The sequence below is a fragment of the Medicago truncatula genome, chromosome 7 (genome assembly GCF_003473485.1).
Source record: "Medicago truncatula cultivar Jemalong A17 chromosome 7, MtrunA17r5.0-ANR, whole genome shotgun sequence".
Lineage (NCBI taxonomy): Eukaryota > Viridiplantae > Streptophyta > Magnoliopsida > Fabales > Fabaceae > Medicago > Medicago truncatula.
The window spans coordinates 45547986-45572327 of NC_053048.1; the positions used below are offsets into that span (position 1 = coordinate 45547986).

A 24342-nucleotide genomic window follows, 5' to 3' on the forward strand; every position below is an offset into this window, starting at 1 on the left:
TTTAAATATCTTCAAACCACGAGCAGTTAACAAGTCAAACCAACATGGTAGTGTTCATTCTAGCTAAGGATTTATTTATTCTTTTGGTTTCACACATGTTCATTTCACGGGAGATATATCTTCAAGTACTCGCTTAGATGCAAAATGTGTGCATTAGAATTTTATGTGTTTGTTTTATTTAATATGTTATTATAAATCGGCGTTCAGACAAAAAATGGACAGAATTGAATAGATCTAATTCAGAACCGTTTGATAGATTTAAATCTTCTATATCTTATGAATATATCACGAGATAAATAATCCGTCTGTCTGCTTTTTATTGTTTTTAATTGTATGTTTATTTTATCACATATGTATATATTAGTTCTTGTTGAACAGCGGAATTGTTTCTATTTTAATGGGACTAAACTGATTTTGTTTAGAAAAATCTTTAAATATTTTAATAAAGATAAAATTGTGAATACAATAATTTAAATAAATGATATAATTAAAATAGGGAAATATCTAGCTTAAACTCATTTATTTTCGATATAGATTTTAATATTACACGTCGATGAGTAACTATTCGTTTAGTGCAGATGCATTTGATGTTTTAAAGAGTAAGTATTTGACATAAAAGCACAAGACAGAACAACACCATATAAGATAGAACAATATAATGAATAACTTTTGGTCTTATACAATTTTTGATAGACAATACTATTTTGGTATTTTTAGGCTTTGTTTGCGAGTTTGAAGAGAGAAGGGAATGGAATGAATAGCTTTGGGGGGTGAGGGGGGATATAGGGAAAATTTGATAAATCTTTCACATTTTTTGAAAGTGTATTTTTTAAGAGAGTGATAAATTAATGGTTTTTTTTAGTGATAAATTATTGCTTATGATTAATATATTTTTAATTTTAAGAATATTATGACGACATATTATATTTGAAGAATTCATATAAACCCGCCCAAAAATCCCCCAAAACTTTCTACCAATACAATTATTTAGTTCCCCAAATAGGAAGAGTTTTATATTTTGAAGAAAAATAAACCCCTATAGCCCTCTCCTCCCAATGTCCTATATTTCTTCCACTCATTCCTTCCTTTTTTTTTTCTTTCCAAACTCTCAATTCCCTTCTCCTCCAGACTCACAAACAAAGCTTTAGACAATTTATAAATGGGACAAAATTTCAGTTTTTGTCCAATATCTTGCCTTCAATTTATATCCCGTCCCTAAAATAGTTTTAAGATTCAAACACCATACAATTAGATTTGTAATGTTATGTCGTTCCTTTTTGTAGTAGACGAAATGCACCCGGAGAGACACGTTTGTGGCAATTAAATTGCTATAATTCGGATATTTAGCTTTCAAAAGCTAAAGGCCAATATGCAACCTAATAGTGAAATTTTTCGTCGGTACATCCCTTGTCTACTCTTCATAATGGTCGAATTTATTCTGTCACTATGTCGATTGATTCTTATCAATTTGCACAAATCTTGTTTGTATTGAGAGAATCCCTTTTTTAAAATAAGTAAATAAATAACATTTTAGAGAACTAAAATGAACATTAATCTGGTATGTAAAAAGGTTTACGTGCAGTGCTAAAATTCAATAATATAGGAAATAATCTATATACACTAGTGAAAGTTTTGCAAAGGAGATTAATGTAATTACTAATTACTCCAACCTCATGCGAGCTCTTAAGAATTTGAGGTTAATCGCGATTGATTTGTAAGTGTGTATATGCAGCAATAAAAAATGAACTTATGCCTATGTACAAATTAAATCACTCTAATAATAAATTGTACCAAAAAAACATTTAATCGCAAATGAATACATTTTTTTTTTTTATTACAAAAGGGATCGAAGCCAACAAATTAATACATCTTATTTCAAGTTAGTTCGGTTAGTGAACTATAAGCAACACTGAATGAACTTAATTTAAGTCAGAAGTTCAAAAAAATTAATGTAACCATTAATTTACAAACTTTTGTCTATATGGAAAAAATGATTCAGGGATGAGTGGGTTCTCCTCCGCCGGACGGTGGCGCAGGGCTGTTTGCAAGCAATTGCCAAACAAGCCCATATTCACTCGACCATTGATCATTATGTACTAACAATGGTCTGCAAGCAACTCCAGATTGAGGAGAAGCAATAAAAATGGTAAACAAGATCAACAAAATCTGTTGAACTGTGAAAAGCATCTTCTTATGAGAGAAAGCCATGTATCTTCTCTTCCAAAGTAAGTCAATAAAACAAATTAATTAAAGAAGGAAAAAAGGTTCCTTTTGTATTTTGTAGTAATGTGATTAATTATTTTGGTATAGAACTGCAATATTAATGAGTTTGTGATATGAAATGTTATGAAGGGATCTTTATATAGACCTGTCTCCGATGTTGTTTCCTTAACATAACATTGTTTGAAACGTTTATTTGACCGCGAATGGTTTCATTTTAAGGTATGTATGCTGTAGCCTATAGTCCACGCGTACCAAATGTTTGAAAATCAAGAAGACTAAATACTTTCTTTATTTTAGAAAAAACCAGTTGAATGTTAGAATAAATTTTGCAATAATTTTCATACATCGTATCTTTTAAGTTTTGGTATTATATAGTACATACTACAATTTTTGACACTCTTGTTTGTGATGAATATATGCTCTTATACATAATTCTCATGCAGTCGTATATTTCAAAAATTACAATGTACATTTTTGAAGTTATTGGTCTACATTTTGTAACATTACTTTTGTATATATGTGTCTTATAACCTCTTTTTGATATGTGTATAAAACCTTTTTTTTTGCTTGTAAGTGGAATTTGATATGAATAACTGGTTATTAAATTATTTAAACATCTAAAACTATTTTAAAAAAAAAACAATAAGAAAAGGTCAAGTCATACTTTAAAGTAAAATACTACAATCGTTTTGAATATAAGACGAATACTACAATTCTGAAAAATATTGGTAGTCGTTAACATATTCTAAAACAAAAACTAAGAAGGTGATGATGGTTCATGACTTTGGGGTCAATTTCATCCTTTGATAATAGTGTACGAATGCAAGAAGGATCCTACAGAGAATCACAAGAAGAATACTTCATCAAAAATAAAGAAACAACGACGTTTAAATTTGCTTAAACTAGTATATGATCAAGAATCGGTTATATGACTTGGTCTGAGTCAATTATTGGACTAAGAATGAATGAAAACCAATTTGACTCCAACGATTTTGTGTAAAACTGGAAAACCCAACTACTCATTCATTTTTTTTTCTTTCTTCATGTATACATCATTTTTACAGGACTGTAAATAGTTTATACAGTATTTTATTTTGAAACAAAATCCTCATACATGATAAAACCTTTTTGATGATTTATTTTACTGAAGTTTTTGTTATGTTAAATGACAAACGATTCTAAATGATATTCTGCATTAAAACAATCAAATTAAAATTACAAAAATATATGCTTAACCAAATTTTATAATATGCTTCGGTATTTAACACTTATAACATATGATGAATGACCTTTTTAGATTCAGAAACATTCCTATCAGTTGTCCTGTTAAGAAGGATAAGATGGGAGAGGTGCGCCAAGTAGAACTACATTCTTTTTATCGGTACATTGGCTAAAGAATGAAAGAAGAAAAACCAAAAACAGATAAAAAAAACTAAGCTCGAGGGTGCAGCACCCTTCGCGGGTCAGACAAGGATGATCTCAACTCCTTTATCTACTTTATCTCAAAAGTTTAAAATAAAGTAACAATTTACAAGTCACAATTATTTATATATCCATCCATTACAATATATTCATTTTCAGTACTTCAGGTTTAACACGCTTCAATAATAGCTGATCAATATGCATATTTATACGGTATCAGCTAATACAAAATGAACTATATATCCTGATCAAGTCAAGAGATGTACTAAACACAGAAATATACAAATATAAGCCACCTACATGGAACCCGGTGGTCAAATGAAGTGCTGCACAATGAATTTGGCAGAGATGCCTAAACTATAAAAATAAGATGTACCACAATTCACAGACCAATTGTGCTCAATACAGCACTAGTAATATCTACACGGCGAGTGAAAGGCGATTTTGTGACCATTGTTCTCCATGCCTTCCTTTTCGGATTATAGATTTGAAAGCACATTGTTCCTGTCTTCTTATAGGATCTGGACCTTCGACTTTCTGTGAAATCATCATCATATAAATGTGTCAATACATACAGCTCGCCAGCTACTACAACAACACCAAAGGCTGAACCACGGGGAGGTCTTTTTGGCACACAAGTCTCGTATACCCAACGATTTGAGGACATTTCATATCTGCAAGTTGTATCAATAAAAAAGTGAATCACAGATTTGCAACTTCAGAAGTTCTGGAATTGTAATTTGCAAGCAAACAAAGCAAAGCCTTAGCCATCAAGGATATTGTATGCTCTACTATGTACACGGGTTGCAAGAAGTTCAAACAACACAGTACATGGATTTATATGAATGGGTAAAAAATATATTAAAAAGCACAAAAACCAATCAGGATGTGTGTAAACAACATAGTGATGGATCCAATTGGCCCTAACGAAGAGCAATGTAAATTGGCAACCATTCCATTTTTGGTTCGCTAGATGATCGATAAGCAAATTAATTAAACAAAAAGGTTAACTATCTCAGTCTCAATTTTCTAGCAAAGCTTCATCATCCATTTTCCTATACAGTGTTGAATCAATGGAGCATTGTAAATTGGCAACCATTCCATTTTTGGTTCGCTAGATGATCGATAAGCAAATTAATTAAACAAAAAGGTTAACTATCTCAGTCTCAATTTTCTACCAAAGCTTCATCATCCATTTTCCTATACAGTGTTGAATCAATGGAGCATTGGTTGTATCTCAAATCGACTGGTGAAAGGTAAGGTAGGACCATTCTCCACCACATAATCATGGACCAGTAAAGCATAGCTTTGGTTATGCATGTCTCGTCTATACATTGATCAAGATCCACAGAAGGAAAAATGTTCAAGTTCAATAAAACACAATACTTCACACATACCAAAGTAATAAATGCGATTGCAAGCATTTGTCTTAAATTTCTATTATTCTATATGCCAGCACCTGGTCTCCATAATTGAGAATCTCATGTGCATCAAATTATTTCAATATCACAAACATCTCAACGTTTATGCTTCATACTACAGTATTAATTTAAGAATACACATTGTCTGCACCAGAAGTAATGAACAAATAAATACTGTGAATGACAAACACATGAAGCAATACACCTACATGATGTACTTTTTTATCCTAATAATTTATGCACATTGCCACAATTAGTTACAGGCTTACAGCGCTTAGAATATAAGTATTAACATGATGTAAGCAGTCCCACATCTACTAACATTCTTTTGTCATATCCGAATCAAAGCCTAAATCTCTACAACCCAATCCCGCCCAACCATTTAATAGTATGACATTGATCACACTTCCGGTCAGGAAATGACATTGATCACAAAACACATGTCATCACGTCATCTAAGAAATAATCATTTGTCTTGATACCTGATTATTGGAACAAAGCTATGAACAAGTTGAATGGGAAATGTCGGTCTAAGAAATTCCAACACATGTCCAAATGCGTTAAGTGTTAAAAGACAACAAGGAATTCAAAATATATCTTGATTTCACGCTGAATTGTTTCCGGTCAGCAATGCATAACATGGGAGGAAATGTTACAAATCAAAGCCTAAACATACCAAACTTAATAGTATGAAATTCATACACAAATCAACAACATTGAAGCAAAATCTAACAAGCATATGATTCAGAGAAGTGCTTAATACTTATAGCAACAAATTAATTAACCAAACCCAAAATGAGCAAGTACCTGAAAATCTCGTTGACATCAAGCATGAAAACCAAAGGAGAACCACAATCATCATCACCAACAACAATCTTCCCAGCCCTAACATTCTCCCCATCGCCCCACACATCTCCAACCTCACGCCACAAACCATCCTCCAATCCCATCACCACCGCATCTCTACAATACTCATCCACCGGAAACACCCCCGAAACCGTCATGGAACCACTATAACCACCAACCACCCTAAACTCCCTCTCTCCCCTCTCCACAAATCCAACACACCCGGCACGAAAACACGGCAACGGATCCATTTCCTCCCACCGATCCTCCTCCACATCGTAACGCTCCACCGCCCTAATCCTCGATCCCGCCGCTCCAAATACCAAATGCCGGGATCCACCTCCGGCAACCACAATCTCACCCGGATTCGAAATCACCGCATAAGCGAAACTTCCACGAGGTGAAATCATGGAAGCACGATTCTCCCACGAAAAATCACGAAAATTGAAACGAAACACCAACGAGGAAGACGAAGGACGATTAATCGGAAAAGAGCGAGTATCGAAAACCGATCCACCGATGATGTAAACATGAGAACCAAACGGAACGGCGGCGAAGTTACACAAACCGTAAACGTGAGGGTTACACGGCATAGGAGGAAGTGGACACCACGCAACGGCGTTAACGTCGAAGAGATACGGCGTGGAAATTGAAGGATCTTGAGGGAAAATACAAATAACACTGTTGCGGTTATGAAGTAAGAGATTGTTGAGAAATGATTTTGATGAAAGTGCAGATTTCCATGATTTGGAAATTGATTTCAGACGAGCGTGATGTGCGTAAGGAATCATTGAAAGGATTGTTCGTGAAACTTCGTTTGGAAGATTTGGGATTAGGACTGATGATGGTGGTGATGGTGGTGGTGGTGGTGGTGGTGATGAATCCTCCGTTGTCGACAATGGAGGGATATCGCCAGAATTCTCATCGGAATTCATTTTGTTTTTGTTACTATTTTTTTTTTGTCAACGCTGGTTTTATTATGTTGTGTTCATTTTATTTACTTTTTGTGGTAGCGTCGTTTTCTCACTTTTTCTTCTTGGACAAGATAATGTAAGTGGGGTCACTACACATTACTTGTCTTTTTCGTTTAATAATCTTTTTGGATTTCTTCTTTATCCACAAATTGGATTTTCTTAATTGTTAAATAAAGGGTTAATAGTGTTTTCAGCCTGTAATATATGTCATTTTCAATTTTCGCTCGTATAAATCTGAAAATATAATCAAATTTTTCTGAAATTTAATTTTTAAAATATGAAAAAAAACAAATTTTTAAAATTAAAAAAGGTCAGATTTTTTTAAAAAAATATTCTGTAAAAAATTTGGATACAAATTTAGAGGGTTTTGCCATCATTGTGGAAAAATGATTTTTTTTTTTCCAATATTTTATAAAAATTGTGGAATAAAAATTTTCAAATAATAAATATGAATTTTTTCAAAATTTGAATACAGATTTTTTAAATTAAAATTTTTTACAGAAATATTTTTTTAAAAATCTGACCTTTTTTTTATTTTGAAAATTAAATTCCAAAATTTAAAAATCTTTTTAATTTAAAAAAAATTGAATATATTTTCTGATTTTTTCTAATTTTAAAAAAATCCTATCTGATTTTAAAATTTTTGAGAACAAATCTAATTTTTTTTTAAAAATCTGACTATTTTTCTGTTTTTTATACTTCATAAAAAATTTCAATTTTTTTAATTTTTTGAAAAAAATCTTAATATTTTTATGATTTTTTTATTTTTAAAAAAATATCGGATGTGAAATTTTTTTTTACACATGGCCAATTAAAAAATGAAAAAAAAATGTCAAATTAGCGCCACATCAACGTATTTGCTGAGTTGGATGGAGGAGGGGGTATTCTGGAAGAAAAAAAAATTACGAAGGTGCAAATCAAACCGAAAATTTTATAGAGACGAAAATCGGAAATGACATATATTAAAGGGGTAAAAAACACTATTAACCCTTAAATAAATTTGATCGGATTATATGGGTGATCTTATTGATAAAATACATTAAATTTTGCAACTTATAAAAATTATGAGTAGAATTCAATACATCTTAATTGTAAGATCATTCATACAATCCAAGTAATTTTCTTAATAATTGAGAGGATTCAAATCTCTTTTATCAAAAGAAAATTGTTTTTTTAATGTAAATATAACCATCATATTTTTGCCGTTATCGAATGAAAAAAAAAAAAAAAAAAACTAAACTAAACAGACTTTTAAAAAGTTCATACCAAATCTTATAAATGAACTTATAATAGATAATATTTCACTCTTAAAAATGATTCACTGCGGACTAATGCTTAAAAATGTTTAAAAATTCAGCGACGATAGATGTTGCCTCTTGGGATTAACTCTTAAGATGAGAAGCTTGAAAAATTCTACCATGACAATCTCAAATAAAAATGATTAAGATTAAGCCAAACCCGTCGAAGTGGATGTTCTCCCGTAAAATTCGGGTCAAATGAGAGAAAGGTTTTAACTTTATTTCATTTGATTTCGATTCATTACATTTTCGATTGTATCAAACAATTATAAAATGACTTGGCTTCAATTTTTAGTTTGCCTTCTCTCTTTTCTTCAAAAGGGTTCCCGATTAATTTTACCCAAAAAGATTTCAATATTGTATGATTCATGGGTGCCCATAGTCTTTGCAAGTTGGACTATGAACAAAGTCCAAAATTTTGTCACGGTTAACCTCTACACATCAATTTAAATCGCATAAGAGGTAAAATTATCTAAAATAAACTAAACAAGGTTAAACATTATAATCTCCGTGAGCGTAACTTTGTTGACGGAGACGTTGCAGTATGTAGAGACTGGGGTTTATATCCTGCACTGGAGTTAAGATTGGGCAGGACCCTCATGTGGCATGAGAGGATCCGTGTCCATAACATATAGACTTTCCCTTGAAGAAAATAGACTTTAAAAAGACCTTAACTATAATTTTGCTTCAAACCTCAAAAAGACGTTGACCAAATCCATTTCAGAAAATAAAATTATGAAAGTATATAAACAAAACAATCTAAAGTTTATGAATCTAAATACTTAATAAAATCTATTTCAAACGTTGAATCTTTGATGACATACTAATCAGCAATCCTTCCAAAGCTCACCTTCTTTTTATTGGACAGCATAGTTGCATCATGAAATTCATTGTTTTCACCTGCTGTTCTAGCAAACAGTTGGTCCAAACGACAGAGGAACATTTTTTCCAGATTTCAATTGCTTCTTCACCTGAAATCAATATTGAAATAATCAAAACTACTAGCATTTTTCCTGCAAAATTACTAATTAATAATCTGTTCATAATCAAGATTTGTTAAAAATTCATTTTCAACTGAAATCTAATTGCGACACTATAGATCACAAATAAGGTTTTAACAAAAACTCCTCTTAGCTGATGCGTAACAAAGATAGTTGATATTTATTCTATAAGATATGCATGCATTATAGCAAATAATAAAATGTATTAAGAGAACTCAATATCATAAAACTTATTCAATTGTTAAAACTCCTGGCTTACATTCAATTCCTCAAATAGAATTTTATCATCAAGAACATCTATAAGAAGAAATAGAAAAATGGGGGGTCTAAAATTTTACGCCCTGTGCGGTGGCTCCTCCCGCACATGTCCTCCATATCGCCATTGGTCATAGTTACAAATTTATTTAAATAAACATACCGTATCAGGACGCATGAAAGGCACTTCAACCACTTTGCTCTCTTCGTCTATTGGTTGTTTGAGTGTTTTAGAACCTTGGTCTATTGAAACCTTATTTCTACAGCATGCAAACCATAAATTGTCATGATAATCCAAAAAGTAACGTTTCAGTTTTAACACTAATCAGAATGCAATGTTATTCATGCTATACTTACTCATCTTCATTGTTTGAAGGCCTTTGTACGGCTGGCACAACATTCATTTGCATTCCTTTATAGAAAAACCCATCTAAATTTTCTTTTTAATACATGGTTGATGATGGCACGTAAAAGATAAAGAGTCGACAGGGATCAAAAACTGTTCTCTTTTTAATAACAAGAGACTCTGGTGGTATTATAACTGGTGTAACAGTGAATTCTTAGGCGAAGTCATTATTTGCAGGACCATAATCGAAATCCAAAGGCACCAGCTGAGAACATAATAATAGAGTGGTTTGAGTTTGAGTAATAAAATATTAAATCATTACATGAAAGTAATCATAGATGTGTCAATGTAAGTTCTGTTGAAACATTGAACAGCTTCCTGAGCTTCATGGTCCGTTCCAAATTCAATGAAAGCAAATAGGCTGAATCTGAGTTTAGACAATGAAATTATCAACACAAAACAAGTAAATTAAAAGTGGGATAGCTAGCTAGGGTTAGGTATGATTTGAGGAGGTAGGTACCTGATGTTATGCATAAGTTTGACATCAATGATTTCTCCTTTACGAGAAAATAACTCTCTTAGTCGATCTGGCCTAACATATTCTGGGATATCTTTCACAATTATCCTCCAAGACGACCTGTAGGTATAACCAAATCATCATCTAAATAGCATATCGTTCAATTGTGTTTTTATTAAGACATAACCAAGTATTTGTGCTCAAGTGGTTAAAGAGCGGTAACCAAAAAAAGTGGTTAAAGAGCTATACAAAAGAACAAATTGAGAGAACCTAATTCAACAATTCTTGATCACGTCATCATACTTACTTACCAGACCAAAATCCCGATTATTATTAGGACCACTTTCTCTTGGATCGGAGAATTAACACAAAAACAAATATAAAATATATAATAAGACAACATAGATGGATGAATGAATGCCATGTTTGCACTTACATGATTCCTCCTAACGATGGAGAGGTAATAGAGGATTAGAATTGGGATAAGTCACCGCACCGTGGTGTATTCAGAGGGTGGGTTTTTATATTATGTTCATTCTCTTTGTACAATTTTACTTTTCTTTCTTTTCATATATAAACAAATTATAGGGTTGTGCCTTGGCGATCAAGATTCAGATACACACTAGCGTAGTTACCCGGCGTTGCCCGGGTTACATATATAGTATCACATTATTATTTAGGTTATGTATAACATTTATTTAAAATTCATATGTCTTATAGATAATAATAAAATGATTTTTTTTTTACAAAGTTAATTAAATGATTTATTAACATCTATCTAAAATCTTATTTATAAAAGGTCTTAAGTTGTCTTAAACATCTTTTTGGAGCCAAAATTTGAGGTTAATTTTGTCATTTTAATATTGACGTCTCATTATTATTATTATTATTATTATTATTATTATTATTATTATTATTATTATTATTATTATTATTATTATTATTTAATATTTAATATATATTTAAGAAATTGAACAATAATCTTAGTTTGTTTTTTTTTCGTTTTTTTTTCTTTCATAATTTTATTTTGTTTTTCTTTCACATTATTATTTAATAATAATAATTTATATTTAATTATTTAATAATAATAATTTATATTTAAGCAATTGAACAAACCTTTGTTATATTTATGCCATAAACTACTAAATATATATTTAAGCAATTGAACAAACTTTCGCTAAATTTGTACCATAAACTACTAAATACACTTTTAAGCAATTGAACAAACTTTCGCTAAATTTGTGCCATAAACTACTAAATACGTGTTTTTTTCTTCCATAATCTTAGTTAGTTTTTTTTTTTTTTTTTTCGTTTTTTTTCTTTCAAAATTTTATTTCGTTTTTCTTTCACGTTATTATTTAATAATTTATATTTAAGCAATTGAACAAACCTTTGTTATATTTATGCCATAAACTACTAAATACGTTTTTTTTTCTTCCATAATCTTAGTTTGTTTTTTTTGTTCTTTTTTCGTTTTTTTTTTCTTTCAAAATTTTATTTTGTTTTTCTTTCACGTTATTATTTAATAATTTTTATTTAAGCAATTGAACAAACCTTTTTTATATTTATGCCATAAACTACTAAATACGTTTTTTTTTCTTCCATAATCTTAGTTTGTTTTTTTGTTTTTTTTTTCTTTCATAATCTTATTTTGTTTTTTGTTAGATGGAAATCATAGTTTGTTTTCTATTTTCTCTATTTTTTTTGTAGTGTTATTTTCTCTATTTATTTGGCAATATAACCACCGATCCCATATGTTTTTTTTGTTTTTGTTAACTATGTTTTTCTAAACAAACTTTTGTTGAAAAAAATTCTCATTAAATTTGTGCCAACAAAGAAAAAAAAAACTCATCTAACGTTTGTCTTTGGTAATTAACTCTGTCTACATCTGTGTCACTTTATGTCAAACAAATCATCTCTCAACTCTCTATATAAGTAACATCAAATAGTATTTATAAGTCATACTTTATCCTTCATCTTACGATTAAATCATCTTGCTTCAAATTAATCGTACCGTATTTTTTTGCTTTGAATCTCTTTTTTTATTTCTAACTTCTTATTTATATCAACGATTAAAATATCTCTCTATTAATATATATTTTTAACTTTGTCTACCTTTCTATGATTTATTTCTTTTCAATTCTATGTAGGTTGAATAGTGGCTTCTCATATTACTGATATTGATGACATTGTTGCTAGAAAAATCGATTGGAAGATACGTGTTCGTATAATTAATCTTTGGAAAATTCCTGATTTCAACAAACCAAAAGAGGTATCCAGTATTGAATTACTTTTGCTAGATGAAAAGGTATGGGTCATGTATATGGTCCTGTTGTACCTATAAATTTTGTTATTAAAGATCTTTGATTTATTCATATATTTCACAATTTAAATATTCTGTTTTTCATCACAAGTAAATTTAGCCTATTAAATTAAAAGAACCATATATGAACGTGTTAGTAAAACAATTAGCCTATTAAATTTAAAGGTGGTGATTTATTTGTTTTGGTTGTTGCTCTGCACTATAATCTTCTTTGTTATTTTGAGTTCACTACACTTTCTATTTGGGTGGCTCTGGTTTAATATAATATGTCTTTCAAAAAAAGTTTTATAAATTGATAATAAAAGAAATTTTTTTAATTTGATTCATGACTGTCCATACATGGACGTGTTGATATGATTATATTATTGTTTTTTTTTGTTTCACCTTTATTTATTTTTTGAAAGAATTTGTTTCAGGTTTATAATTCTCATTATCTTTTTATTCACATAAATTCACATAATATTTTTATTTATTTCAGCTGTCAAAGATACAAGCTTCTATTAAAAGCAAGGATTTCAAACAACTTGGAGATTCTATTGAAGAGGGTGCTTCATATACTATCGAAAAATACAAGCTAACTTTAAGCCAACAAATCACAAATACAAGCTAACTTTGATAGGAAGCACTATTATAACCAAAACATCTTATGATAAAATTCCTGCAAATTTGTTTAACTTCACAAAATTTCAGCACATTATTGGTGGTACTGATAACGGTGTTTTAATGGGTTAGTACTTTATACTAAACTTACAAATTAAATATTAACTTATTTTTAGATTTTTATGATTTCTTTTTTATGATTCTACAACCATGTTTATTTGTAGATGTCATTGGGCATGTGGTTGGAATGACTGACATTAAGGATGTTCAAGTAAAAGGAAAAATGACTAAAATCTTGGACTTGACTTTTGAATACCTTGAGTTAGTGGATTTTTTATTTTTTTTTTATTTTTTAATCTTTGTTTTAACTACGTATATAGATGTTTTTTTTAATTATTATTCTTACTGTAATGAATATTATTTTGTAAATTTCAGGAGCAATACAATCATTTGTACTTTATGGGGTCATTTTGCCGAACAAATGAATAGCTATATGAGCACAAATGGAAATACTTTTTCAATTGTAGTTGTTATGCATCTATGTCGACTTAATGTTTTTGGTGGTAATTAGATTATCTTTTTAAAAGTAATTATTTTTAATTTCTTTGTATTGTTAATGATATATATCACTAATACCTTTTGGTGTATCGTTTTAATTGGTATGTATGGGATTGCCAATGCATTCAATGAAACCAAGTTGCTTATAAATCCCAACATTGAAGAATGTTGCAACTACAAGAAAGGGTATGCACTAACCTATCGTTATTACACATATATTATATATTGATAATTATTGGAATTAATTTTTTTTTTGGTTAAGTATGATTTTCTTATATTTTACTATTGGATGAAAACTGGCAATGCATCTTTGACCCAATTTCTTCAATTGTTAATAGCACATATCCATCACTTTTGGAGAATATGAGTGATATTTCATTTTTTTTAAGATAGGGCAATTTTAGCACCTACCAATGATATTGTTGATTCACTAAACAATTACATTTTATCGATGATTTCTGGTGAGAAAAAAACATACTTAAGTGCTGATAGTCCGTCTACACAGGATGAAAATATTAATGGTCCTGATCAGATTCTCACTCCATAATTTTTGAACACCGTCAAATCTTCAGGTGTGCCAAACCATGAGTTAAATCTCAAGGTTGGAGTTCCAATTATGTTATTGAGAAATATTGATCAACCGTTAGGATTATCCAATGGTACGCGCCTTATAATTACACAAATGGGGAATTTCGTACTTGAGGCAAAGATAACATCAGGAAACAGTATTGGACAAAAGGTATATATCCCAAGATTGACTTTGTCTCCATCTCCATCTGATACAAAACTTCCTTTCACGTTTCAACGTAAACAGTTTCCTATTATGGTCTCATTTCCGATGACTATCAATAAGAGCCAACGAAAACTCTTAAAAATGTTGGAATATATCTTCCAAAACCCATATTTTCACACGGACAGTTATATGTTGCTCTTTCACGCGTTACTTCACGTGCTGGGCTGAAGATGCTAATTTGCGATGACGAAGGACGTGTCTCCAACAAAACTAATAATGTTTTCTACAAAGAAGTCTTTCAGAATTTAAGATAGGTAATTTACACATATACATATCCGTATATATTTTCTATTTGTTTATTGTTGCGTGCATCTAGCTATGTTTTTCAAAGCACTTTTATCTAGCTATATATATATATATATATATCTGTGGGTGTGGGCGCACACGTGTGTGTAAGAAATAATATTTAGAATTTTGTTGTTGACAAAAAAGCCAAAACTTATCAACTAAATTTGTTTCACAAATTAACAATATATTATGCATTTTTCTTATACTTTTTTATATGGTTATGTAATTTGTATTTCTCCTTATGCCATTTAAATTAATCGTGTATAATCATACAAATTTATTTTATTTCATGTCAGGTTGATCATCATCTTTATGATGAATTTTCAATTTGGAATCAGCAAAAATCATGGACACAAAACTTAGTTTTACCGATTCAATTGTTGAGAATTGATACGTCTTTATTATCCACAAATTTGTATATTATTACTCAAGCCAAACTTATATTAGTAGTTGCATTTGGTTATTTTTATTTGGTTATCCGATGTAATAACGAGAATTCTAAATTACTTCAAGTTTTTATTGGTTTTATTTTGGACACGTTAATTCATGCTCACTTACAACTATTATTGTTTCATTTACGATTACCTTATTTATTAATCAATGTCATATCTAACTTCCTGTGCATTGCACGGGTCTAAATACTAGTGAATATATATAATGGACACATGTAAGAACAAAATTTCGTATATATAAAATTGATTAAATAAATAATTTAATTTTAACCAAATAATTATTTAAAGTTTTCTCTATCCATATATTATTTAAAAAATAAATTATCTATTAAAAAAATTTGGTCATAAAAAGTTTAGGTAACCTCGAGGTGTTCACCAGGGTCATGGAAAACCTCGAGTTTGCATAGAATTAGGGTAGCCGAGTTTGTAAACGTATTAAATAAGTGTACAACAATTTGTCAAAAAAAAAAAAACTATAGAAACAGTAGATATATACAGACGATGACACAACATGATAGGAATGAAAAGCTCAGTGAGGAGAGGTAAATTTGTTGGGTTAAATTGCTGCTAACCTAATGCAGCATTTTAGAGGGAAATTATTAGGTTAAGTTGCTGCAGACCTAATAAACTTAATAAATAAGGATAAATTAAAATATATTTTTTTTAATAAAATGAGAATAACTAATTTTATTTGAAATTTTTTTCGTTACCTGAAAAAAGAAAATTGAGAGTACAATTGCAAAACATTGCCCCACCTGTTTTTATGCTTTTTTTTTTTTTTTTACGTTATTTTTATTCTCCAAAAGAAATAGATTATGAATTATTGAAAGTCTTCACCACAATAAAGAAATAAAAAATTCCAGCCAAAAACAACATCAACCTTTATCGAAAGTAATTTCAATGAATATAATATAGTGGTCGTTAAGTTAGCTTAAAAAACAGTCACATTCCCAATGAAAAATAATAACCAACAATTGAAGCTATAAAATACCAAAAAAAATGCCATAACAAGAAGAGCAACCATTTGTATTACGCTTAAATCAAACACAATGAGGAGCTTTCTCACTCACCTTAATAATTGAAGGAGCTTTTCTAGGATGACTGTGAATTGAAAATAGTGGTGCAAATACGACCACAACAAAAAGACACAGTGAAGTACCTCTTAATTAGATAATAGATTCGAAATCTAGTTGAGTTGGTCTACTATTGTTGGCTTAATACCTTGGAGTATGTTTCTCTCAAGGTTTTAAATTTGATTTTAATTGGTGTCAATTTTGGTTAGCTAAGTCCATATATAAAGCTATGATCTAACCTTAAATAGGGTATCGCAAGTGGTCAATTAGATTAAATCCCCTGAATTAGTTGATCCTTCCACCAGATATCGAATTTTCAAAAAATGATATAATGGAGATTGGTAACCTTATTATGAAGGCGAAATTGATTTCTATGGAACAAAATTGCACTAGAGAGACGTTAATAGTTATTTTCAAGAGCCAACATAACAGGATGAAGGTTCCAAGACAATGAAGAGTTCTGAACTGGATGGTCCATATTTTCTTATGCAATCTTGATCGAATGATATTTAGGATGAGTTCATCATGATAAGGTCCAAAATTCAATTTTTAAAAATGAAGACTAAAACATCAATTTTTATAAAATAGAAGGAAAAAATGTATATAACCGAAAAAAAAAAATATATTTATGTCGGAGTTTAAAGACCAGGTTTCCCTACTTGTAGACACGCATTCATGCATTGAAAACCGAGTAATGAAAATCAGTCCAAATTAAAACTCGATAGTTTAAATTATAAAATAAAAATCAAATATTTTTTTTCTTTCTTAAATCGTACAATCAATATCCAATGGTTATAATCAACCTACGTGAATGCGTGTTTTGATTGGCGGAAGAAAAGCCATATTAGAAGTTTAGGAAGTTTAAGGGCTCCAGTTATTTCTAAAAATAAAAATACACAAACCCTCTAATTTATTTTTAGAATAAATTAAAAGGTTGCTTATCATAGCGGCTTAAACTCACCTTTGTTTGATGCTCCTAAAGAGAAAAGTTATAACTTTCTTTCATTTGATTTAGTTTCGTTATATTTCCAATCGTATCAAACAATATAAAATGACCTGGCTTCAAATTTTAGCATGCCTTCTCTCTTTTCTTTAAAAGGGTTCCCAGTTAATTTTGACCAAATTCTTTTTAATTGAGTCCCAAATTTCAATATTGTATGATTCATGGGTGCCCATAGCCTATGCAAGCCGGACTATCGAACAAAGTCCACAATTTTGTCATGGTTAAACCATGGCTAATTAGGGGCCCTCAACGCATTGGCCACATTTCAAAGGTGACTAATTTCAACCCCTACACATCAATTTAAATAATCGCTTTGGTGCTAAAATTATATAAAATAAACTAAGGTTAAACATTTACATTAATTCCCGTGAGCATAACTAGTTGGCAGAGACGTTGTAGCGTGCAAGGATTGTGGTTTGTACTCTGGATTCTCCACTTATTCGTAGTGAATTTTTAGCCACTAGACTATTTCATACAAAAAAAAAGTTAAACGTTATAAAATGCTAATATCAATGTTGCTCTTTCAAGGTCGTAAAGAATTAGACCATCAACAATGAGACTATCCTAACTCCATAAGCATAAGTACTTGCAAGGTCGTCAAGACTTAGAGTTAGATCACCCACAATGGAAGTATCCTAACTCCATAAACATCAGTACTTAATAGGGTGTACTCTCTTTCTGGAGAAAAGAAGATGTATACCTAATGAGAAGAGTAAGAGTGTATCAAATAGGTACCCTCTCTTTGCGGTTCTACTATTTTTAAAGATTAAAATATTGAAATAAATCACATAAAAAGTAGCAACTACTCGTCACAGTAAAAACAACATTTGACACTATAAAAAGTGTCTTATGTGTCCCCATGACCTTAACTCAATTTGTAGAGACAATGCGCGAACCACAGACACTCCAGTTTTCCACATTTAAAATGTGTGAGCTCCAACCACTAGGATACTTGGAAAAAAAAGTGTCTTTTTTGCAAAAAGATATTTGATCCTATTATATATAAAAATTTGATATATTTATATACAATTAAGCGTAAAAATAAAATAAAATAATAATAATAAGCATAGGAGAAAAACTGATAAAAATGGTGTAGCACGCTTATTAGCAAGAGCAACGGTTATAGCTATAATCCCCAAAATAATTAGCATCCACCACTTTGTTTTTCCCACATTATTAAGATTGTATCGAGACATGAATTAAGCTCTGAATGTTTCTTCATTCTTATTTTTTAAAGTTATTGTAATATGATGATCTTCGGGATATGTTTGTCTATTTATTATCACATTTAAATCAGATACCAAAACAATACATACAATAAAAAGGTCGTTGCCCTATCAAGTTCAGCACATATATATTCTTGGTCTCATGGTCTGCAGGTCCAATGACGAATACAAAACAGTACAATTTACTATCAGAATTAAAGCTCTCGAATCGGTATGTAGTTTCCAAGCCACCAAAACGTTTACTATGGAACATAACAACTAATTTTAATAGTCCAAATATTTAGAAAATAAAAAACTTCTAAACGTAAGTATTAAGGAGCGAAAACACAATCAACCAGAAAAAACAGCATGTGAAACAAAACTCAATATATAGGTTCAAGCATCAAATTCTCTAAAGAAAAAAAAGGTTCAAGCATCAAACTGCATCCTTCTGTCCTGCAAAAGTAGTATACATGGGGAAGGCGTAACCAACAAATGAAAAATCAGTGACATGCACATGCAAATATAGTTGACAGAAAGTTGCCAAAAAATAATAATAATAATAATAATAATATTTTATGGAAAAAACAATAAGGATTGTTTACCATAAATCTAGAGATTTAATTTAAAAGCGAATGATTGAAAATTACAAAGGCACTTGAACATTTAAATTGGTAAAACTTACATGTTACATTGAAACGTCATTCGCAAAAACAAAAAACGTTTTGTCTTGATTAAGAGAAGATGTGGTGTCTTCATCAAGAGAACGAGGAATCCAGTCCAACTCGAACTGATTATCAATTTCCTTTATAAGTTTGTTTCGTTCCTCAACTAGTTTTTCCTTCAACCCAAACTGATTAGCAATTTCTCTTATAAGTTTGTTTCGTTCCTCAACTAGTGGCTTCGGAACGAACAATGATATTATCTGCAATTGAATCCATATAAGACGTTGTATCCGCAAAAAACAAAACACAAATGAAAACTGTATAAGACGTTTTATCCTCAAAACACAAAACACAAAGGAAGTTTGAAATATTCATAGAACCTGTTCTTTGACGCCATCTTCCATTAACATGTTGACTTTAAATATATAATCTTCTCCGTATTTTAAAGAAAATTGTGACATAAGCTTCTTCAAAACTGGAAGTTCCTTATACCTTGATTCAACATAACATAAACTAGCTATAGGTTCCTTCACTTCTGGGAGAACTTTCCTGAACAACATTGAGACTTTAGATACCAAATTCTAGAGTAGCAGTTTGTCTTTTGTACTTTTATTACAACTATGGTGGAATGTTGATTATAAACATTCACCTAAAACTATAAAAAAAAATAAAAAAAAATAAATTAAAACTACTTAAACAAGTGTAAAAAGTTTAATTTAACATGGTGTTGACTTATCGAGGCAAAGATATTTAAATTAAATTTTGTTCCCCAACAATTAATTTTTCTACTCACAACTATCTAAAACGATGGACCTAGATCCCCTGTTGTAACTGCTTCACGCAGTGGTCGATCTCAGCCATTAAATATTGATCCAACGGTGTCAATTTTCACATACTTATATGCCCACTTTGCCCAAATATTTCTTTGGTTTGTAAACTGCACCAAGTGTTTCTAATTACACAAATGTATTAGGATCTTTCCTATCTAATATATAGATAGTGTTACTCCATATATTTAAAGAATGTGGACTGCGCTGCTTAGGTGATTGGCAGAGTCAGAAGGTTAGCATGATGATAAAATCACACGTTATCATACAAATCCAATGAAATGATAAGCTAGTAAACAATATTTACGTTTAAAACATACCTTCGTGATTCAATGTAAGGAAGATGATGAACAATTTGTTGAGAAAAATATGTAATATATCGTAGAATCTGACACAAATTTTTCTGATCAAGAAGATATTCTGCCTGCAAAAATAACCATGTCAAGAAAAACGTTTCAAAATAAGAAATGCCCAAAGACTTCCATTCTATCTCTATCTCCTAAGACATTGGTTTAAAATTCTTAAATATAAAGAGATGCAAGAGTAGATGGGTATACCACAGTGTAAGCTTCAATTTTATACCGATACACGAGTAGCTGAAAAATGCTATCTCGCATATCATCCATCTTCTTCTCCTTTGTGTTAATAAGAGATTGTGCATCTACAATTGTCTTTTCCAGCAAAGACTTGCTGAAATGTAAGATTTACAGATAAATAATTTTATTAAATAGGGTGTAACACTTTCCATTTTATTGTTTAGGGAAAGAAAAATACATTCAAAAGGTCAAATGTATATAAACATTACCAGGTGGAGATCTCGAATTGCTTGTTGTTAGAACATGGGATCTTGTTAAAAAGCATCAACATTGAGTGGATTTTTATCTACATCATGGGAAAAGATCATGTTAAAGAAACGGTAATGACGTACGAGATTTAAAAACATTAAAAAAGAAACCATAATCAATTTATTCTTTTGAAAACTAATCTCTAAAGCTCACCAACCATTAAAAACCCCGTTTATTAAGCAGTCAGTATAGAGAGGAAGCATTATGAAACAAACATATGAAGAGCAGTGAAAGATATAAACCAAATACACATGCACATGCAAATATAATTGAACAAAAAAATTCCAGAGAAAATAAATTTGCTTAATGTAGTAAATTGTAAGGATTATTTACCACAAATCTAAAGTTTTAAAATAAAATAGGTTAATGATTAAAAATTATAAAGACATTTGCAAAGACAGTCCAACATTTGAATTGGTAAAACATACATGTGACATTGGGTCTTCATAGGCAGAAGACGCATTGTTTATAACAGAGATTGGATCCCAGTTAAACACAAACCGATTGGCTATTTGCTTTATAAGTTTGTTTCGTTTCTCAATTGATGGCTTCGGAACTAACAATAACTCTATTACCTGCAGCAAAACTGTATGTATAAGATGTTTTATCCACAAAGAGAAAAACATAAAAGAAGCTTAATATTCACATAACCTCCTCCTTAACACCACAATCTGCCTTGAACTTGTTAACTTCATCTATATATTCTTCACCGTATTTTAAAGAAAATTGTGACATAACCATCTTCAAAGCTGGAAGTTCATTATACCATGAACCAATGTAACATAAGCTAGCGATATCGTCGTTCACTTCTGGGGGAACTTCCCTGAACAACATTGAGACTTTAGATACAAAATTTTAGAGTAATGGTTTGCTTTTTGTACTTACAATTGCAGCAAAAACAAAAACCAAGTTTAGCCTATTAAGTGGGATCATATACATGGATCAAATTAGGTCATAACTTCTATTATAAATTAAAAAAAAAAAAAAAAAAAAAAACCAAAATAAGTGTAAAACAAAAATAATTGAACATAGTTTTGACTTATTAATTAAGGTGTTGGAAAATAATAAAATTAAACAATATTCCTAATTTTTATTAAGTACAACTATGATACCGATACAAAAATATTTTCATGCAACTCACTTCCCCGACAATAAATTTACAACCCAATAAGGCAACAACTACCCAAAAAACTAAACCTTCACTAGACCAAATATTACTTGGGATACCTTCTCGCTCCACCAATAAACTCTAATCCCTTTCTTCCTCATAACATCACTATGGTCCTAAATGGAAGGGTAAAGTTTCTTCTTTAACATCTTTTCCCGTATTTTCAAGAACTATAAATAAACCTCTAAATATTTACCCTTTACAAACTGGATGGATCTAAGAGTGCAATTCTTAAGCTAAGACTACAACCAAACTACTTTTCATACAAAGTCCTAAACGGGCCCTACAAAACATGATCCTCAATGGTTTTGTTTTGTGAAGGGGATGTTAGATTCGCTGCAGTACATTCAAACTTCTCTGGTGCCCCTACTTCCACACAGGCAGCCTTTTGGCTGCGAATGGGCGTGTGTTTATGGGATTTGCATTTTGGTGATTTTGGTGACTCTAGTGTATTTTAGATGAGAGAGAACATGAGTGATTAAAATTAATTATTTTGATGAAAGAGAATTATTGGTTAGAAGAGATATAGAAACAAAGTCACCAAATTCAAGATCATCTAAGTGTTACCGGTGTATTTATAGTCAAATAAGGCATTGATGGTGTCCACATGATACAACGTATCTGTTTTGAATCGACCGATAAATCTTTGGTTTCTAATTACACAATTCTACCTGGTTCTTTCCTTTCTAATATAATAAACATTGTTACTCCCTTAAAGAATGCCAACATGGGTGATTGGGAGAGTGAGAAGGATAGCTTGACGATAAAATCACATGCTATTATGTTTATGTTTAAAATATACCATTGGGATCCAATGAGATAAAGGTGATTAGCAACTCGATCACAAAAGTATTCAATATACTCTAGAACAGCAATCAAGTTTCTCTGATCCATAAGACATTCCACTACAAGGAACATTGCCTTTTGCCAGGGGCAAAATCCCTGTCAAAAGGACAAAAGCCCTGGCAAATGGGACATTTGTGAGGGAAAAAACGAGGGGCAGATGGCCTGGCAAAAGCGCTCATCGCAAACGCTTTGCCAGGGGCTACACCCCTGGCAGAAAAACGAGGGGCAGAACCCCTGGCAAAAGGCAACGCTTTCTCCCTGGCAGAACCCCTGGCATGTCCCCTCACTTTCGTCTGCAGCTTTCCCGCACCACTGACACGACTGACACCTCTGCGCCGGCACTGACTGAAGTGACAACAGCAAAAAACGAGGGACAAAGCGAGGGGTTTAACCCCTGGCAAATGTCCATATTTTTTAAAAAAAAATATATTATTTTAATGAAAACGTTTTTTTTTTATTAATTAATAAAATATATTTAAATTAATTTAAAAATCGTTTTTTTTAATTGTTTTTTGTAATACAATTAAATGGTTAAAAAATCAATTTAATTAAAAAATATATATTTAAAAAATTAATTTTTTTTAAAACACAATTAAATGCATATCAATAAAGTTTAATCACACAAACACTAATAAATCTAATTAAAATGCATGAAATAGAAAGTGTACTTAATAATATTACAAACCGTGCAGGAAAATAAATATTGTGCCGGGAAGCATGGAAAACCTCCCAAAATCATACAAACCATAATATAATAGTAAAGAAAACACACAACAAGCATCATAAGCATCAATCATCCATCTCGAGGTCGTCGACATCATCATCCTCTTCGCCCTCACCATACACTTCATAGGGGTCATCCGCATCATCATCACACACTGGAGGAGCCCTCACACTCTCTCGGCTTCCACTCTGCTGCCCAACACCTTGCTCATTCATATTCCAGCCTTGCTCTTGCCTAAATGTGTCCAACTGAGAGTCTAGGAATTCTCGTTGCTTCCTAACCACCTCATGGATCAGGTCCTGCTGGGTTTGCATATGGGCAGCAAGCTGTTCTTGAGTCAACCTAGTGATCAGATCCCGCATTTCTGGAGTGAGCTCAGGTTGCCGAGAAGAGCCCTCCCCAGCATTAAGGGTCAACTTTAGAGTGGTAGCAACACCCTTGCGGTAGTTTCCAGCTAGGTTTCCTGCACCGTACAATCGCCCCTTCTTCTTCTCACCAGCAACTTTCGTCCATGCACGAAGTGTGAGAGCTTCATCAACAGAGCATCCACGGGAGAGCGCCTCCGATAGCTGACGATCATACTCCTCCTAACTTCATCACCAACCTCTTCGCAGCATGATAATTCATTGGCAGATTATCTTTGAACGGAGTCACGGCCTTCAACATCTT

At 31.2% G+C, this 24342-nt stretch overlaps 2 protein-coding genes across 3 annotated transcripts; both read right to left on the reverse strand.

Moving 5' to 3' along the window:
* Nucleotides 1-3739: 3739 nt before the first annotated feature.
* Nucleotides 3740-6886, reverse strand: LOC25499219 (F-box/kelch-repeat protein OR23). Its single transcript, XM_013594398.3, has 2 exons — nt 5874-6886; nt 3740-4319 (listed from the first exon to the last, which is right to left on the reverse strand). Exons 1-2 carry the CDS (start codon nt 6845-6847, stop codon nt 4028-4030), a joined length of 1266 nt encoding a protein of 421 aa, XP_013449852.1. The 5' UTR covers nt 6848-6886; the 3' UTR covers nt 3740-4027.
* Nucleotides 6887-18706: 11820 nt separating this feature from the next.
* LOC25499222 (uncharacterized) lies at nt 18707-21864 on the reverse strand. Of its 2 annotated transcripts, none has more exons than XM_039827398.1 (8): nt 21587-21864; nt 21364-21510; nt 20896-20972; nt 20648-20780; nt 20411-20514; nt 19644-19812; nt 19284-19523; nt 18707-19049 (listed from the first exon to the last, which is right to left on the reverse strand). In XM_039827398.1, exons 1-7 carry the CDS (start codon nt 21767-21769, stop codon nt 19287-19289), a joined length of 1050 nt encoding a protein of 349 aa, XP_039683332.1. In that variant the 5' UTR covers nt 21770-21864; the 3' UTR covers nt 18707-19049; nt 19284-19286. The 2 variants fall into 2 exon arrangements, with proteins under 2 accessions (XP_039683332.1, XP_024625369.2); XM_024769601.2 differs by having other exon boundaries at nt 18707-19054.
* Nucleotides 21865-24342: the final 2478 nt, after the last annotated feature.

Coding starts and splice junctions, on each gene's coding strand:
- LOC25499222 (XM_039827398.1), bottom strand. CDS start 21,769: ATGTTGTTCAGGGAAGTTCCCCCAGAAGTGAACGACGATATCGCTAGC. Junction 20,781..20,895: donor CAATTCGAGATCTCCACCTG/GTAATGTTTATA, acceptor CTTACATTTCAG/CAAGTCTTTGCTGGAAAAGA. Junction 19,813..20,410: donor CCTTACATTGAATCACGAAG/GTATGTTTTAAA, acceptor AATGTTGTTCAG/GAAAGTTCTCCCAGAAGTGA.
- LOC25499219 (XM_013594398.3), bottom strand. CDS start 6,847: ATGAATTCCGATGAGAATTCTGGCGATATCCCTCCATTGTCGACAACG. Junction 4,320..5,873: donor GATGTCAACGAGATTTTCAG/GTACTTGCTCAT, acceptor TACAACTTGCAG/ATATGAAATGTCCTCAAATC.